Here is a 19,677-nt window from a genome sequence, read left to right as displayed (position 1 = left end):
CTCTTCGTCACTAATGGTGGGGATTGTGCCCGAAGAAGTACTTGCCCTTCAATGTAGAACCACTTGTTTTTGATCTGTGGAGATTTTCTCATGCTCACTTACCTTTGCTCACAGAACTCAGGAGGCTGGGATGGAGACCCAGGAAGAAAAGGTGTTGAACTTGAGGCTCTCAGTGCATGGGCAGACTCCTTGTAGGAAGAATTGGAGTTATTACTGGGGTGAAGTGGGGGAGAGAGCTCAGGAAGCGCCAAACTCCCACTCAGGCTGCCAGTGGTGGCCTTTATTTTCCTCTTTAAATTCATGATTCTGGCTAGATAGGAGCTCAGTCATCTGCAGCAGCAGTTGGCAGAGTGAGCTGGCAGACCCAGAGCCCTTCAGGGGATAAACTGACACCTTTGAGATTTAACCCATTGTCTTCCCTGGTCCCAGGTGATGAAGCCCATGGAAGTGTTTGCATGTCTGTAAATTATCACTTTTTCCTTGGTCTTGATACTTGTGTGTTTGTAGTCCCTTCCTCTCTCAGCATTAGATAAATTAAGATGCAAACCACAGAAGACTTTAGAGTTAGGATATGTAGAGTCCCAATCTTCCTCTCCTAGGTCTCTCAATTTACTTGTGACATGACTTTGTCTAAGAACTTGAAACATGAGTTGATATTTATTCAGTATATCCATAGATGGAGGGAGAGGCAGGAGTCTCATTTTGCTGAATTTCCAGTCTTATCTCCCCTTAACATCTGCTTTTTATTGTGGTGCTGGGGTTGAACCATACCTTGCATATCCTGCATGCACACTCTACCAGTGAGCTGTAACCCCACCTTCAGCACTTGTCTGCAAATTGGGCTGATCATCCTTTCAAATATAATGTAATTCTTGATAAATGTTTGGATTCATATTAGCCTTTGTATGGCTCTTGACAATAGAAAAGTTATGTGTGGATTCAGTGTGGATTTTGTTTGTATTTTGAATTCTTAGTCATTATTAATGCAGTATTACAGTTTCATAATATACATTAGTGAATTCCTTTACCACTGTGTGTCGTAGTTTAGACCTGATTAAAAACAGCTGAAATGGGGCCTTGTAGCACACACCTGTAATCCCAGCAACTAGGGGGACTGAAGCAGGAGGACCACAAGTTCAAGGCCAGCCTCAGCAGCTTAGCAAGGCCCTAGGACACTTAGTGAGGCCCTGTCTCAAAATGAAAATAAAAAGGGCTGCGTATGTAGCTTAGCAGTTAATCACCTCTGGGTTCAGTCCTTACTAGCTACACACAAACAGAAAGAAAAAAAACAGCTGGGGCACGAACTATTTATTTCTATTCGTTTATTTATTATTTTACTCTTATATAATCATACAGATGTTATTGAATCTATGCCTTATTCTAGGCTTTGTGGAACTGGATAAAGGAATCCATGCTGCCAGACATTGGGAGATGTAATTCCTTGGCCATTTGAACCATCATGTTTCTGTGATTTGAAACACCAAGTGTCATTGTAAAATAGAAACCAGAATTGAGGCTAAAGAAGGTGAGGTCAGATTTTTCTGTTGAGAATCTAGGGCTGATTTATAATCAAGAGGTCAATGAAATCATGTTTACTAATTTCATATACTTACCGTGCATTGGAGACAATCATTCTGGCAAAGTTGCCGATATTGGATTTTAGGAGAGCAGAATGGGAAATAAAATGAGCAAGTATGCAGTTTATGCACACTGGATTGCTGTTGTTAGCACGTTTATGTGACACTTGTAGTCAGTGCGTAAATAACCCACCCTTGGTCTTATTTTACGTGGGTTCTTGGTTCTCAGGGTTTGTCCGTCTCATGTTGAGTGGTGTGTGGCTCCCTTCTCATCTGACTATCCTCTGCTCAGTTGCTTCTCTATGAAAACTCGGCTGTGAGAAGAAGGTAGATCCTTGTTATTCCCACACAGTCCTGTGTGCCCATGCAGCCCCAGGCCCTGTGCCCTGGTGCAGATAGGAGAGCCGAGGCAGGAGCCAGCAGGCTGAGGGGGCCAGGGAACTGAGTGACTGGTGAGGTGCAGGGAGGCCAAGGGCAGACTCCAGATGAAGTGCAGAGGCAGCATGAGGGTGCACTGTGGGAAGCAGTGCTCGGTGTGATTGACCATGGGAGTTCTCAGCCTATGTGAAGGAAATGGTCACAGTTGTAATAATAACAACAACAGAAGGTTACTTAAGATTTGAGAAAAGGTTGTTTTAACAATAATAAATCATATAGGACAGTAAATATGAGAAAGATTGACATGAGGTGATCTTCCAATAAATAAATAATAAGTTTAGAAATGTACATTTGTGCTGGGGATGTGAGTTGCCATGCATGTGCAAAAACCCAGGTTTAATTCCCATCACTACAGAAAAGAAAGAAAGGAATAGCATATTTTGAATTTTTATATTTTAGAGCATTATACTTTTTGTTCTGCTGGTGACCAAACACAGGATTTTGTACATGCTAAACAAGTACTGCTCTGCTTATCTATAATAACTCCAGAATATATGTTTTAACTTGCCTGTAAGTAAAACAACAAAATTTACAGAATATTCTATATTTAGGCATAAATGATATATAATCATATTATACATCATTACATAATTAATGTCTTATGTATTTCATTATATATTATATATAATTTATTCATTTATGTCTCATCATATGAAGTTTTATTTACAGTATATGCTTAAACTATGTAATTCTGTAGTCGTTTATATATCTATATATCTAAATCTATATCTGTATAGGTATAGATAAACAGATGTAGATACAGATACATAAACCATAGGTCCATTTATCTATTATGATTCAAGGTGTTCATAATTCATTTAAAAGACTATATTTCTATGAAAGTTTTGCTGTCTCTTATGAATGAACAGTGATGTTTGTTTTAGTTCATTTCTAGGTTTTCAGTTCTGGTCCACTGATTTGTGTGTATAGTCCTTGCCATGTATCTCACTGTGTTGATGCCTGTAACTTCATAGTGAACCTGAAAGCCAGATGTGTGAGTGCTGTATGTTCTTCTACAGTATTGTCAACCATTCCGCATGCCTCGCTTTTCCATATAGACTTTAGAATCAGTTTATTTGGTATTTGTGCAATAGCTCACTAGGATTTTAATATACTTGTGCTCAACTCATTTATTATAATTGGAGATAACTGATTTTCATACTATTGAATCTTCTTATCTTTGATCATGGGTTATCTTACCATTTATTTACATCTTCAATCATTTTTCCAGGAATATAGACATTTTGTTATATGAATTTGTTAGATTCATAGTTTTGTCTTTTTTTGTATGTGTGTGATCTGAAAGTGGTATTGTGTTTTTTACTTTAAATCCTAGTGTTTACATTTACACAGAAAAACAATTGACTTGTATGTTAATCTTTTATTCTATAAATTTGATATGATCTTTTCAGGACCTTTTTGTTCATTCTTCTTCATGTTCTACATAAACAATTATTCCATTTGTGAAGAAAAGTGTTTTACCTATTCTTTCTCAAACTCAGTGCCTTTTTATCCCTTTCCTTTCCTTAGTATTTTCTGTAACTGTTGATACGAACAGTTTTTTGTTCTTATTAGTTTGATGGATTATGTTGACATATGAATTTTGAATCAGCCTCCCTTGTGTGATATAATGCCTATTTGGTTCTAGTGTAAAAGTTTGGAAATGCAGTGTGCAACACAAACCCAGTGTATCTTGTGCTAGAAGATATTAAAATTCTTTAAAAATAAATTAAAAGTTTGGAACATATCAAAAAAGCCTCCCAGTGACCCAAGATTTAAAAATGTGGGACACAAGAATAAATATCGACAGCATTGGTTTACTGTCATCCGAATAAAGCAAATATCAATGAGTTAACATTCATACAAAATGTTTATATAAGGAAGGTAGGAAGAAAACAAAGTGGGGACAAATCATTCTTAGAAAATATTTCTAAATAATAAACTCAGGGGGATTATACACAATAGACAATCACTGGTAAAACACTGCAGTAATAGCTCCTGCAGGCTGTCTTCACTGATGTATATGATACTTGTGATTGAAACAAGTCATGATATTATATTGTTTGGCTTAAGGTGAATCGTCTTAAACAATCATGGAAACATTTTTTTCTCTTAATTTCTTTGAAACCTATGATGATTTAGAGCAAAAATTATAACACTGTATCATGGAATTTATACTGTGCAAATACAATACTTATTATTCTAGTGGAAAAAGATAGAAAACAGCCTAAGGTTTACATGTATTTTAATTATTGAATTCATACCATAATAACTACGCAAATTATAGTATGTTAGGATACATATTGCAATCCTTAGAGCAACTAGTAACATCAAAAACTATGTCATTTAAATACTGATAAGAGATTAAACTGAATAGAACATGGATTTGCTTAAGAATGTGCTTAGGACCTGTAGTTCTTTTTCTTTCTTTTTTTTGAGGGGGGTGGTACTGGGGATTGAACTAAGGGGAACTTGACCATTGAACCACATCCTTGCCCTATTTTGTATTGTATTCAGAGACGGGGCTCACTGAGTTGCTAAATAAATATACCTTTATTTTATTTTATTTATTTATTTTTATGTGGTGCTGAGGATGGAACCCAACACTCTACTGCTCACTTTTGCTAAGACTGGCTTTGAATCTTGAGATCCTCCTGCCTCAGTCTCCTGAGCCACTGGGATTCCAGGTATACGCCACTGCACCTGGAAGGGCCCTGTAGTTCTATTGGTGCAAAGCGGGAACTAACCCAGATGTCTTTCAGTGCTGAAGTAAATAAACACAGTGTCATGCATGCACACAATTTAACACTGCTCAGAAATACACAGGAGCATGTTATAGAAGCACATACCCTGGTTGAATCTCACAAACATTGTGTGCTGAGACAGCTAGACCCAAAATTATGCTTATTGTGTGATTTCAGACACAGTGAACCTGTCGTTCAAAAATCATAACAGTAACTGGCATCTGGAGGAGGAAAATATGACTGGGGAGCTCTGGAGATACTTTTCTTGGGTTATGATGAATATTATTTGCTTAAACACAGTAAGGCTTGATAGGTATATTCGTCAAAACAGCACAGTTAATATTTGTTACATTCAATATGTGTACATTGACTCCCCCGAAAGTAAATAAATGGGGCTTGGTTGGGGAGTGGGTGGGCACACAGGGGAAGGAAAAATGGCATATAATTAGCAGATATTGAATCTGGGTGGCAGGTACGTTGTACTATTCACTTTATTTCATATATTTTAAAAATTCATGTAATAAGCCATTTGTACGAACATCAATATTTGATCTACAATGTTAATTTTAAGATCTTGGTTGCCTCTGTTTATCATGGATGAAAAAATATATTATTTGTGAACCCTAGACAAGTTCAATTCTACTCCTTTGTTTTACAGATGTGTTTGCTTTGTGAAGATTCGTGAAGTTTCACATGAATGCTTTGTGTATGTTTTAATATGCACATCATATATCAATGTAAATGTTAAATATGGCTGATTTGCACAAACTCAGTATCTTAGAATAACAGCAGCATTTTGTGTTTTGTTTTAGAGTAGGTCATGTTTACTCATCCTATGGATTTTAATATTCTGAAGAATCTTATCTTTGTCCTATGTCCTTAGGTGGCCCCCTGTCTTTTCATTTTGGCCCCATTGTGGTTAGTGGCCTTGTTTTTATTTTTATTTTTTTTCAGTACAAGAGTGCTTTACTACTGAGTTGCACTTCCAGCTCTTTTAATTTTTTTTCTGCTGAGATTGGTATCTGATACCCATTCGTCCTACTCAGTCTTTTGAGGGCCTGGGATTGCACTATACCCAGCTTAACTTTTCTTTTTTTAAAATTTTTTTTTAAAAAATATACCTTTATTTTATTTATTTATTTTTATGTGGTGCTGAGGATGGAACCCAGCACTCTACTGCTGAGCCATAACCCCAGCCCCTTAACTTTTCTTTTGATTGAAATTTTTCCCAGTAAAATTCTTTCACAAAATGATGCTCATCATGAGAAGGGTACAAGCCCTGTGCCCTGGACGTAGTATAATCTCAATAAATATTAACTGAGTTCAAGGAGAGAAAAATGACTATCAAAGATGAGTTTGTGCAAAGGATAGGAATGAGGTAATGCAGGTGCTGTGGTTGGATAACTGTTCACCAAAGTCCATGCATTAAAGGCTTGGTTCCAAGGGTGCTGGTGTTGGGAGGTGGCCAAGCTTTATGAGGTGAGGCCAAGTGGGAGGTCATTGAATCCTAAGGGGAGAGCATGGAACAAAAGGGGATTGTGGACTCCTGGGTTTTCTTTGCTCTTTTACTTCCTGGACATGAGGTGATCGGTTTTGCTTTGTCATGTGCTTCTGCCATGATGTGTTCCCTTCCCACCAGCCCAAAGCTACAAGGATTATCAGTTATCAATTGGAAACTGCAGAACTGTGATTCAAGAAAGTCTTTTCTCTCTATCAGTTGGTTACTATAGGTATTTTTTATAGTGATGGAGAACTAAAAGCAAAAGCTCAAATCCTGAGCAAATGACTTACATATATTTGCAATTAGTTCACAAAAAAAGGTTCATTTGAAACAGCAATTTTGAAGTTTAGCTGCATATGATAATTTCATTAAAGTCTTTAAGAAGTTGGTGCTGCATGCTGTAATCCCAGTGGTTTAGGAGGATGAGTCAGGAGGATTGCAAATATAAAGCCAGCCTCAGCAGTTTAGCAAGGCTCTAAGTAACTCAGCAAGACCCTCCAAATAAAACAAAAAAAGTGTTGGGGATGTGAGTCAGTGGTTAAGCACCCCTGGGTTAAATCTTCAGTACCAGAAAGAAACAAAGAAAATCTTTAATAGACACTGATGTCCCAATCCTAATCTAGGGATTTAGATTTCACTTATTTATTTTAAGTTGTGTTTGGGAATTTTAAGAGCACACTAGGTGACTGTACTTTTCATCCAGGGCCAGGAACCACTGATTTAGGGATATGAAGGCATTAACTGTGTGGATTTGCCCTTTGCAGAAGCTCATCTTGGGAAGGTCTATGGAAATTAAAATTAAAGGTTTATGGTCCATTAAAATCAAGGTATAACTCCAAGACATGCTCAGGTGTTTGATTAAATAGTAGCTGGAGGAAATGTCTTCTCAGCAGGTCTATCTCAGGCCGCTTCCTTCGCCTTAAGAGGTTGCTTCAGGCACAGTATTGTTAATTAGTTCAAGTTTAAAAGTATAAAGTCTACCAGATGCCAAAAAGAAATTTTAAAAAATGCAAATATGTGAAGTGTAGTTAGTGAACACATTTTAAAAATTGATCCCATGATAAGAAATTTTAAAACATCATTGACCTTTCCTTTCCTAAACAAAGCTGTAAGCTATTTATCCATATTATTTCAGGTTTTGCAAAACAATTAAGTAAGAAGTACTAGAGTGATATGAACCTAAAGAAGTCCTGCATTTGTTGCAGAAATTTTCCTGTATTTCCTTGACATTCTGGAGAATCTTCATCATTAGTATGGTCTGCAAAGAATTTTGAATTTTTTAGTTAGGCCATAGTTATTCTGAGTTTTGGCCCAGACTCTCTTTTTAGTTACTGTGAAATTTGTAAAGTTTTTATAATCTGGAAAGTCATAGGCTTCATATAAAAAAAGGCAAAAGGAGCTCCAGTTCTTCATGCTTCCCAGTATCCATGCCTTGGGTATTGTTCTAGTTGCAGGTGTGCCCATTGAGAGGCGAACTCTCCTTCTGAGCCTGATTCTAGGATGGCTCACGTACTTTGCCAGTACAGTGCAGTGGGTATGGCAGTGTGCCAGTTTTATTCCTAAGTGTAAAGTGTCTGGAATATTTTTGCCTTTCCTTTCCAAACCCCACCTACTCCATTAGACTTATGAAGGATAAGATGCCATGAGGAGGAGAATGAAAGTGCCTCAGGGGACAGCCAACTGTCCCCCAGAAGCAGATCCCCAAGTCAAAGAGCAGAACACAGGACTGAGGGAGCCCAGCTGAGTCTAGAAGAGCAGCCCCTCTAAACCCAGCCTAAGCTGAACTTCATCGTGATGTGACAGTTTCAATCATAAACTGTTAAGCTTGGCGTGGCTTCTTGTGCCTGACGCTATTCAGCAGCACCCATCACAGACAGAGTACCAGGAATGATGATTGCTGACTTCAGGTGCACTGAGGGGCAGCAGGCAAGCAGCAGGTACTGAGCTGGTGTTTGCTGTCTCCTTAGATGATTTTACTCCATAGGAATCCATGTGATATGGAAACTTGTCAACAGTGCTGAACTCACACAGTACTCCATACCCAAGGATGAAACAGAAACCATAACTGAAGATTAGGGTCAGGGCTAAAGTGCAAAATAAGAAGTGTGTCTCTAGTCTGTTCCCTTCACATTTGAACCCTGGTGTTCAAGGAGGGGACAGAGCTGAGGTCTACAGGGGATTCATTCCTTCTGGGTCCACGTCATCCTTTATTCACTGCCTGATGTTTACAAGGGGGATGTGACACTCTGGGGATTTTCTTCTCTCAGGGCACCATCTCTTCCCCCCTTGGCCAAAGAATTGATGTTGAGAGGGAAATCATGTCTCCTCACCTCTGACGGAAATGGGGGTTTCAGGTCATTCACTTCCCTTGGGTCTGGTCAGAGACCTCAGATCTGCACTTGCAATGTGGCAGCAGTTTGTCACCTGGGGATATGGCACCTGAATAGAGCTGGTTTTTGTTGAGAAGTCCTAGAAACTTAAAACAGAGCAAGATGTAAAGGTTTAGTGTCAAATATAGGTTTAATTAATTGATAATTTTACCTTGACCACATTACAATGAAAATGTTTTGGATATGTTGGGTTAAAGAAATTATTACATACTATTTACTTCTATCTTTTCAATTAATATGTGACCACTAAAATTTCACAGTTATACATGTGGCTCGTATTTCTGTTTCATGGACAGTGCTGCTCTAGAAGGCTGCCTCCTTCTGCAGAGGTCAGACTGCCTCTTCAAATCATGAGAGGATGAGCAGGGTGTGGTGGCTCATGCCTGTAATCCCAGTTGCTTGGGTACAGCAGGAGGATCACAAGTTTGAGGTCAGCCTCAACAAGTTAGTGAGACCCTGTCTGAAAATAAATTTTAATAATAACTGGGAATACAGCTCAGTGACAAAGTGCCTCTGGCTTCAAACACACACACACACACACACACACACACAACCAAAACATGAAGTTAATAAAAATCTGCAAATTAAAACTAATTCTCACTATATTATTTACATCTGCAAATATATATTATTGATACTTTTATGTTATTGATATTTTTATTGATAAAACCTTGATGAACTTCACATGCCCTGTGCAAGATCAGCTATTCTTCAAGGTAGTTAGCACTGTGTAAAAAGGATTGTAGCCAAGAACCTGTCAATCTCCGTCTGCAGCCAGACTGACTGAATTTCTTCACCTGCCACTCAGGGCTAGAGGAATCTGGGTCTGGAGCTCTGTCTACACAGTGTTGATGGGATGAGAATTACAAATCAGATGCACAGACAGGTAACGGGGTGGATTCATAATGTGTAAGATTCTGTCTCTGGCCCAACCCAAGCTCTGAATCCATCTTCAGTTTCTCTGATATGTGGGTGGCTTTGTCACTCTGACCTTCAGGTGCTGGATGTTGCCTGGACACAGCAGAAGCCAGAAAATGGTGTACAGGGGGTTAGAGTTGGTTGGAAGCAGACAGAATTGGCTCTGGGGACCTGGGCTTTTCTAAGGCCAGGTATTAAGTGTGAATTCTATTTCAAAGCTGGGACATCTTAAAATATTGTGTTCTTTGTGACCTCATGGTAAGGCTGGATTGGCAGTCAGGTCCCTGGTGGTTTTGTCCTGTGCCTGATGTGAGATTATTATTATTTTTTTAACATGCACAACCACACCTAATTCATATGGAGATTTTTTTAGTGGCCTCCTTCTGCACAAACCAGCAGGGCCAAGAAGCATGTGCCTGCATGGAAGGGGGACTCCAGGGGGCCACTGTACCTGCTGATCTCTGTGTGCAAGGAAGGACTCCATTTAGAGCCATGTGCTTTTAGGCAAAACTCAGAGGTTTAGGTTGTACAAGGTGGGGGAGCTTGTGCTGGAGGCCTTGCCTCCTCTTCTCAGCTCCCCTGGCCTTGGGTGAAAGGGCCATGGGGGTCTGACCAGGGCTCTGAGGCCAGTCAGGTGGCTCCTGTTTATCTCTACATGGACATGAGCCCTGCTGCTGTTGGTGCAGCTGTAGTACAGTTTGGGTGGCCTATCACAAGGCAGCCAGCTCCTTGTCAGGGTAATTTTTCCTATTCAGGAGGGGATGAGCAACTTTTGAAAATAAAGTCTGAAATTATTAGTGAAGAAATAAAAGACAAAGTCAGAAAAATAATTTTAAGGACAGAGTGCCTGATAGGTCCAGCCTACACAGGAACTGGAGATGAACTATTAGAAAATGGCTGTGGTGATTTATTTAAGGGGGTATATCAAAGGCAGGGATATGGTTTCAGAGGTGGAGTCTTGCTTCATGATGTCTTGTGGTCAACAGGTTGATTGGCATTTTGGCAGGCTACACCCACCTCAGGCTGTGTGGCTACATAGGTCACCCCATTTCTGGTGCTTGTGGGACCTGGCAGAACTAATAGGACTCACATGTATCTGGGCAATCTTACCAGTGAGATTTCCACTGGAAGTTCCCAAATACCAGATTTTCCTATTTAATGGGCTTCCTTGCTGATTTGGTCACATAAAGTTCACGGATGGCGCTCATGGGTATCCCAGGACCGTCACCCTTTGTAGTCAGAATTTAGCTACTGGTTTTGTCCAGAGCCTGTGAAGCTGCAGCTTTCTCTCTTCTCTGGCCACCTGCTGTTATCCACAGCTGTGTTTTGCCTGACCGCAGTTGTTTATCCTGTTCTTCCTGTACATTTAGGGTTAGGGATACTGGCATAGGAAAAACTGCTCTGCACTGTGCTGAGTGTCCCCAGAGTACATGGGCTGTCCTCTCAATCTTAAACAGGAGACCATCCTTGTCCCCAAGTCACTTTCTAGTGGTTCTAAGACCCACTTCCATGTCTTTTTGGTTCTTTCCCTAGCCTGGGCAAAGGAGGTGGACATCATGACCTCTTCACTTTTCTAAACCTCAGCACATTTTCTGGGATTGTTATTTTGACAGAGGGTTGATTTTCCTGATCCACAGTGGCATGATCTGCAGTTGTCTGCAACTGGGCTAAGAAACAGTACTGGGCAAAGTTTTGTTTTCCAGTTTCTTGTTATCCCTGCCCACCAGAGACAGTGTCTTTTTACACCATCTGCTTAGTCTCAGGCCAGTCAGATGCCTCATGCGACTGCATGATTACCTGCACATGTAGAATTTCTTCCATTTACCTACCTCTGACAGACCGATTCCTATAGGAATATTATGAAATAATTCAGAAATTCATTCAGTGGCCTGATTGTTACAGTAAAACATTTTTTTTTTTTTTTTTAGACAGATGTATACCTTTCTTGTGGCCTTCTCAGCCCAGATTATTCCCAAGAGTCTCTAGTTGGGATCAATGAAGCATTGCCTATGTCTTAGAGGGCCAGCAACATTCACTCAGAAACACAGAGACAACCAGAGTGGATGCCCCCAGTCAGGACCAACAGAAGGGAACCTTTAAAATAGGTCAGGTAGGGGGAAGTCTCTCAAGTCACCTGCTCCCATTTAACCAAATGTCTGACAGCATTGATGCCATAGATGTCCACAGAAAGAAGAACCAGGTGTTTCCCTGTAAGGGACTGGAGTGTGGAATCCAGGGTCTTCGTGTGCACACTGGAGGATCGTCACTGCATTCAGTTTCCTTTTCCCAGAGTAGGCCCATGGTGGAGTCCCACACCATTCAGGGAGAGCAAGAGGCCCCTGAAGCCAAGGGGCCTTGGCAGCTGCTGGGTAGGCCCCTCAGACTCTCCCTATACTTACTGGAACAGCTCCTCCAGGACAACCTGAGGCAATTCACCTGTCTCCTAATTCTCCAGGCTCAGCTGTCAGTGAGCTCATCAGCCAGCTTCCAACTCCTCAGTGTGGAAGTAGGGTTGCTCAGAGTGCCAGACCTGCCCAGGAGGGCTAGAGGAGGGCACTCTCGGTTTTCCTTATGGAGACTAAGTTTGATAGTGAAACCTTAGTCCTTTCCCCATTTCTGATCCAATAATGATTATAAGGTTTTGAGAAAAAGGAAAATAAAGTGTTATTGCTTTGCTACCAAAAGAGAGACACAGGGGACTCCTTTCCCAGAGACTGTGATTCCAATTGCCAGGTAAACAGAGGACCTTTAATGCAGTGGATCATAGACTACCCTCTAGCTGTGCCCTGCCAGGAGTCACAATTCCCTTGTAGCCTTGAGAAAGTTATTTCTTAGAACTTATTGTGCCAGCCTTGAAGTCTGGATTTCTCAGTTCCTGTGGTGCATGAGCTGAAGGACATTCACCTGACTTAAGTCCTGACTTAAGACAAAAGTTTAATCTAAATTTTCCCATAATTTGGGAGGCAGAGAGGGAGAAGAGAAAGGAGAAAATAAGTGAGTTTTAAAATAAGCCACCATCATAGAGCAGCAACAATTATGTTTAAAGCATAGAGTGAACTCTCTTACATTCCCAGAGAGAAGCAAATCAAACACCTGGCAGGAGGGAGAGGTGGGGTTGATGAAGAATAGAAAACTCAGTTCCAGCTGGGTATTCTGGTGGATGCCAGCCAGCCAGGGACTCACTGAGGCAAAGTGGTTACAAGTGGAGGGTCAGCCCAGGGAACTTAGTAAAATCATGAAAGATCAAAATTATAGGAGGATTGCAGATGTGGCTCAGTTGTGTAGTGCCCCTGGGTTAAGTCTTTAATACCACATAAAAAATTCAAATGTCATGGGGCTGGAGTTGTGGCTCAGTGATAGAGCACTCACCTAGCATGGGTGGGGCATTGGGTTTCCTCCTCAGCACCACATAAAGATAAATAAGTAAAGGTATTGTGTCCATCTACAACTAAAAAAAAAAAATAAAAATAAAAAAATTCAAATGTCAGATCAAAGAATCCTTTAACATGAAGCCAGCATGTACTTAAGAGGGTTCATGGAAAAGAGTGTGTTGCCTGAGCCTGAGGTGAGTCATACTCCCTGGGGCTGTAGGAGGAGGGACTCTTAAGCCAATTTCAGTTAACAAATATTTCTTACCACTAAAAGTGAACTGGTCAGTTAATTATGAATGTTGGGGTTGTTAAGACAGGACCATTAAACTCATAATGAGGATAATATTTATTTTCCAATTGGATGCCAGGGATTGAACCCAGGGGCTCTTAACCACTGAGACACTTCTCCTGTGCTTTTTAATATTTTACTTAGAGAGAAGGTCTCATACACTTGCTTAGGGCCTCTCTAAGTTGCTGAGCCTGGATTTGAATTCATAATCCTCCTTCCTCAGCCTCTGAAGCCACCAACTCTTGGCTCAGGAAGGGAGACTCTCTAGTAAGCTGCTGTAGAAGAAGGATGGGAGAATATTTTTACTCTTCTCTTAGGATTACCTACCTGCCACATCTTCTTCTGGCTCTTTCTATGCTCTGTGCATCTTTTCTATTGCTTAACTTCCTGAGTTACGAGAAGCTGGTACACATAGTCAAGTGTTTTCCTTTATTCTGAGTAGTTATTTCAAATTATTGAACATGTTAGATAGTTGTAGGTTCCCTCATTTTATAGGATGTTGACAAGAGGTGTAGTAGATGATATCCTGAAGCTTGTAACTGGATTCCCAGTTAGATGAAATTCTTCAGGTTTGAGCCCCAAACTTATGATATTTCCACCAAAGAGTGTGAAATTGAATTATGGGATAATGCATTGTTAGGACATTGGTTGATGTTCTGCAAATTCATACTTTTGTTAAAAGTGGATGCACAAAAAAGACATCATTGGTCAGGATGGTAAGCTGACTCTAGCTATGTGGTCAGTGATGAGAACTGTGACCCTGGAAGAGGGAGCATTTGCACACTGTGAAATAGGGACATACAGTACACTTACACCTGTGACTCCATGTCCAGAAAGAAGACACAGGGGTGGGGGGTTGGGCTTTGCCAGCTTTTGAAGGCCAGAGTGAAGCTGTGCCAAATTTCAGAGGTCCCCTGTGAGCAGCAAACTGGCTGAGAATGCTGCAGCCAAGATTCTGTCATTCTGACGCCACTCAGTCAGGGTTTGGATGCCCCTTCTGGCACTCTGTGCCTCTGTGGGCCTGATACTCTTCCCAATCGTGGACTCTGGGTGGGATCTGCTCAATCAGGCCTGCAGTCAGAAAGAAGGCGCTGTCCTTAGACAGGTGTATCTGTCCTGCCTCCAGAGCTCTTGTGAGGCCCAAGAGGCTTTGCTGGGGCCTGTATCACCCTTTGAACTGAAAGTCATGCAAGAATTCTAGGAAGGTGCTGGGATTCCTAGAATGCCAGAAAATGTAGAATCTTCTCAACTTGGTACTGTTGGAGGGACTGTGTCCAGCCTAAAATTAGCTCCCGATGCAGGTGATTTAAGCACTGCTGTGGCATTGTGGACCTTTGACTCCTCTGGACCATGGAATGAAAGACTAGCCAGCAGCTGGAACCTCTGGGCATTGTGTCCCCACAAGAGCCACCGTTGGGCATCTCTAGGTCTCCCCAGTTTGTGCAGAGTACACAAGCGTCGTCCTGGGAGAAGCCTCCTTGGTGGATGTGGTTCCTGTGTGGGAGGCACTGTCTTAACTGCAGACATCAGCTCTTCCTTTCTCCCCAGAGTTGTTCATTTTTTCTGATTCTTCCACAATGTGAGAGGCAGGACCTCAAAACTTAGACCTGGTTCTCTCTATAGCTGCTCTCAGGGCTGATAACAAATCCTTCATTTTTCAGTTTCTTTCACAGGTTCCAAAATATCAATTTTTCCTTTGCAGTTTGCAGTTATTAACAGTTTTTACCCATGCAGTATTTGAAGATGATCCAGTATTCTAATTGCCATATACTCCTAGCTAATGGATGATACCTTTGAAAATGTTTCCAGGAGGTTAATTTTTAACATGAGAGGACAGCAGAGAATAATCACCAGACTCTGCTTGACAGAATTTTTGTGCTGTAATGCGTTCTGTTGTCATATATAAAAAATTAATTTTAAAAAAAGTTTTGTGCCTTCCTCTTTTCTTAGGCACAGTCATATTTCCCCCATATCTTTGACAAGTATTCTGGTTTATAACAGGGTTGTCTCCAAAATCTCACCTGTTGAAACATGGTCCCCAAATGCAGAAAGGTGGAGAGATGGGCTTTTATGCTATGACTATATCATGGAGGCTCTGACTTCTTCTGTGGACCAGTCCACTAACAACTGATGGGACTACTGGGAAGAGAACTAGTTGGAGGACATAGATCACTGGGGTAGTTCTGAACAGAATCATCTTCTCCCAGCACCTTCCTCCTTCTCTGCTGCCTGGCTGCCATGAGCCGAACAGCTTTTCGCCATGTTCTTCTTCCCTGATGTTTTGTCTTGGAGTGAGACTACCATGGCCTGAGTGCTGTGAAACTGTGAGCTGAAATAAATGTTTCCACTCCTAAGTTGTTATTTTAGCTATTTAGGTCACCAAAATGAAAAGCTCACTATAATGGAAATGTTAATAGGTGGCATGTCCTTATCCAGTGTCCTATTTTTTCACTAGTGCTGGATTTCAGAATTGCCTGGGGATGGCACTTGGTACCCAGGGGGTATTAGATTGTCTGTAGATCTCTTAGATCGTCTATAAAGCATCACCTCCTGGCCATCTCTTCCTAGATGACAGACTGAGGATTGTGGTGTAGCCTTGAGGGAAAAACTGGTTGTCCTAGAATAAATGAGAGAGGAGTCTCCTTTGTCCATTTTATCTACACCTGTAACTCCTTGGAACATGAGTATTTTCCCCATAACCTCCACTTTATGGAGATTTTTGGTGGCCTACAGATTGGATCATGGTGTTGAAGGGGAAATACAGAATTCATTCTCCTCTTTGTGTTTTCTCTGAATTATGAGTGTAAGGAAAACACCCCAAAGTTAAAGGAAAACCCTCACTCTTCAGGTGTACAGGAATCCATAATGTACCTTGGGATGAGAGAAGGTCCAAGCTGACATAAAAACTTGGGTCTGACTTGTCTGTTTTACAGTCAGCTCTGCTCTTCCCGGGCTTGTCATTTTGAAAAGCTGTCTTTACTTACTTCAGCTTCAACTTTTTTCCCTATCTGTAAAATGTGTTTATTTGTAGAGCTTCAAACATAAGCAAACATATGAAAAGTTACAGGATAGAGTTGGATTTTAAGAAAAGGAAGTCAGCATTATGTTACTTTGTTTAAACGTTTTATTGTCTTCTTTTCTGGAGTATCCTTTATACGTTTCTCATGTGCTCTGTGTTTTGGGAAGTGCTTTCAAATAGCATTAGTTTTGGAAATTTTACCAGAAATAATAAATAGGGAAAATCTCTCTTTCATTATGACTAAGAAAAAATAACTGCAGTTTTTCAAAATTGAGTGTTAGGTGCATAGATGAATTTCAGATTCACCAAGTCATTAGTTCCTTGTCCATGGAGGCCTGTGACAGTCAAAATGTCATAGATCTTGGGGCTGGGGCTGTAGCTCAGTGGCAGAGTGTTTGCCCAGCATATGTGAGGCACTGGTTTGATCCTCAGCCCATATAAAAATAAATTAATAAGCAAAGATATTGTGTCCCTCTACAACTTAAAAATATTTTTTAAAAACCATAGACCTTATTATCTGGATGTTCGAGTTTAATACAAAGTCATGTGAGATGAGGTTTGTCAAATCCTAGAATTATACACAGGATTTATGTTTTAGTAAATGATTTGTTATCATGGAGATAGCAACCAAATATCACATTTATTTTTTTGAAAAAAGATGGATGGTGGTCTTGGTTTTCCTATTGTGACATGAATGTAAGTGCTTTACATATTTGTTGCCTCCTGTGGACATAACACTGAGTTTGGATGGGCATGGTGGGTGGTTTATGCCTGGGAAGGCAGCTACTCAGGAGGCTAATTGCACATTTGAGATCAGCCTTGGCAGATAAGAGAGACCATGTCTCAAAATAAAAAATAAAAAAATGTTATGATTGTTGGTTGTGGTAAATCTGTAATTAGTCTCTGGATTCAATCCTAACTACAAGACAAAATCCCACTGAATATTAATACTTTTACCCATTAAGTTGTGAATATTCAACTTTAACTCCTTAAAATATATAAGCTCATATATGCCTCCTATGTTGGGGGCTTTGTTCTTACACTTTCTTCTGAGCCACGCTATGTATGCATGACCTGCAGACTTCAAAAGGTTTTCTTTTTGACAGATAAACAATGGAAAATCTTGGTCTCCTAGATTTGTTGATGGTTTTGGATCATTAGATTTGTTAAAAAGTGAGCCATGCTTTGTTTCCTTCCCATCTGAATGCTCTATCATCTACAAATGCACAAGTGTTAATAAAACATGCATTCATTGCCCCTAATATCTTAGTAAGTCCTAAAAAAACCCAGAATGATTACAAGAAACTGTAACTCTAGAATTCCAAAAAAAAATCTACTGAAGTACACTATTATGACATTTTGTTTGATTTGCCCACTGAGGTCACAGCAGTGATGTGTCCTTTTATGTTTATTGACACTTCATATAAATATGTTCCATTACAGCTGTTTTAACCTTATTTGCTGGTATTAATACTGTCTGCCTAATTTTCCCTCTAAAGTTAATTTTTTCTCTTTGTCTTTAGGTATCTTGGTAGAATATTTCTAAATAATCTACATAAACCATCATATTTGAAACAGAAAATTCTTCTTTCTTAATATTTTTTTCACCTTACTTTGGGGAAAGCAGCCTCAGCCTTGTCACCAGAGACACTGGCTCTATTGTGGAGCTCCTGGAGAGACCACCACCCTGGTGGCTTTCATCTCATCCCCCTGCAGCTCACAGCTGTATACCTCATAACTTCCTTGAATTCTCAGTGAAAGGAACAAGATCTCATCTTTCCAGAGTCTGAAAATTATAAAGTGTACCTCAAAATAAAATTTCAATGACAGGGAAAATGTTACATACGCAGGACTCAGTAACTATGGCTCTTATTTTATCACCTACCCTTAAGTGTGTAAATCTCAACAATGTCTTCTAAGATAATATGCATCCAAGTTGAAGTCTACGTTTTACAAAGTGGAATGACTTGTCTTTATTTCCATGAAAGTCTTCCTGGGTGAGCAGAGTTCCCCTCCAGAGTCCCCAGCTAATCAGAGTTCCTAACTGTGTAATTCCCTTGCCTTACAGAGTATCTTTTGGGAGCTTCTTTTCTTAGTGAATGAGTTTCAGATCCTTACTTTGAAGAAAAAGTTGACATTCCTATGTGCATACATGGATCATAAATATCATTGATCAACCCGATCTTGTTTCTTCCTAATATGTTTCTATTAGTCTTCTCATTTACAATAAATGTTGTGTTCTTAAAATTTTTCTAGCGTTCACATGTTATCTTGACTTTAATTTTTCCTCTCTTTTTGTATTAGAGGTCAAATAAAAGTGGGTAAAAATTAGGCTATACTATTTTTGGGTGTTTGACAAAATGTCATAAATATTGAACACCATTACTGCTATCATATTCTTTTGGTTTTCTCCATTAAGACATGAAAAACCCTTACAGTGAGAAGTATATATTTGAAACGGTCAAGAAGGATTGTTGTTGATCATTGGTATTTTAATAAAAATACATAAGTCACTTAGAATACTTGAACTTAAATTCATCAATGATGTTTTCCCTAGAGTTGTCTACCTCATTGCTATTCAAGAATTCTCTTGGCGTGCTGGGATTGTGGCTCAGTGGTAGAGTGCTCACCTCACATTCATGAGGCACTGGGTTTGATCCTCAGCACCACATAAAAATAAAATAAAGATATTGTGTCCCCACAACTAAAAAATATATACTAAAAAAAAAAAAGAAGAAGAATTATCTTGGCCCACTGGCCCTAGTATCAGTAGATTGGGATTATTGCTATATAGTCAGAAAACCAGTTCCATCCCAGAACTACTGAACCTGAGTCTGAATCTCTGATTCATGGTTGTGCATTACAAATTTGAGAATCACTCTTTTTACTTACCATGATTTTCTTATCTGAGAAATATACAATTTATCTTATGGTATATAAAATTGCATTTAAAATGTATATTCTTGTGTTGATGACATAATCTTACCTTTTATTTCACAAAAGTGGAGTATATACACTTTTTTTGACTTATGATACTCTTTCCTCAGAGTTAGAGAATATCACTGTGTTACCAAGTATTTTCTTGAATAATTAAAGTCACTTACCAACTTGAGAACCAGTTCTACTAACTCTCATTTTATTTTCAGTCAACTTACAAGCTATGTGAATGATCAAATGGTCAACGTGCTGTTAATTTATCTATTCTTATTTCAGGAACTGTTGACATTCAGGGATGTGGCCATTGATTTCTCTGAAGAGGAATGGGAATGCCTAGAATCTGCTCAGAGGACTTTATACAGAGATGTGATGCTAGAGACCTACAGAAACCTGGTCTTCCTGGGTGAGCAGAGCTTCCCTTCAGAATTCCTAATTATGTAGTTTTCTTCCTTTGCAGAATGTCTTTTGGGAGCTTCTGTTCTTAATGAATACG

The 19,677-nt window shown here is 39.8% G+C and overlaps 1 protein-coding gene across 1 annotated transcript in view; it reads left to right on the top strand.

Annotated features, from left to right (window-relative positions):
• LOC124100413 (zinc finger protein 420-like) overlaps nt 1-19,677 on the top strand; it is a 38,837-nt gene that overhangs the window by 9,749 nt on the left and 9,411 nt on the right. The window contains exon 3 of the mRNA XM_046455927.2: nt 19,461-19,587. Coding sequence (XP_046311883.1) covers nt 19,461-19,587 — 127 coding nt within the window. The remainder of the gene's footprint in view (nt 1-19,460; nt 19,588-19,677) is intronic.

The sequence above is a fragment of the Marmota monax genome, unplaced genomic scaffold (genome assembly GCF_021218885.2).
Source record: "Marmota monax isolate L192 unplaced genomic scaffold, Marmota_monax_Labrador192_F-V1.1 WCK01_AAM20220418_F8-fsc00238, whole genome shotgun sequence".
In the NCBI taxonomy this organism is placed as follows: domain Eukaryota; kingdom Metazoa; phylum Chordata; class Mammalia; order Rodentia; family Sciuridae; genus Marmota; species Marmota monax.
Note: the sequence above shows the minus strand (reverse complement) of the source record. Positions and strands in the feature narration are given on the sequence as shown.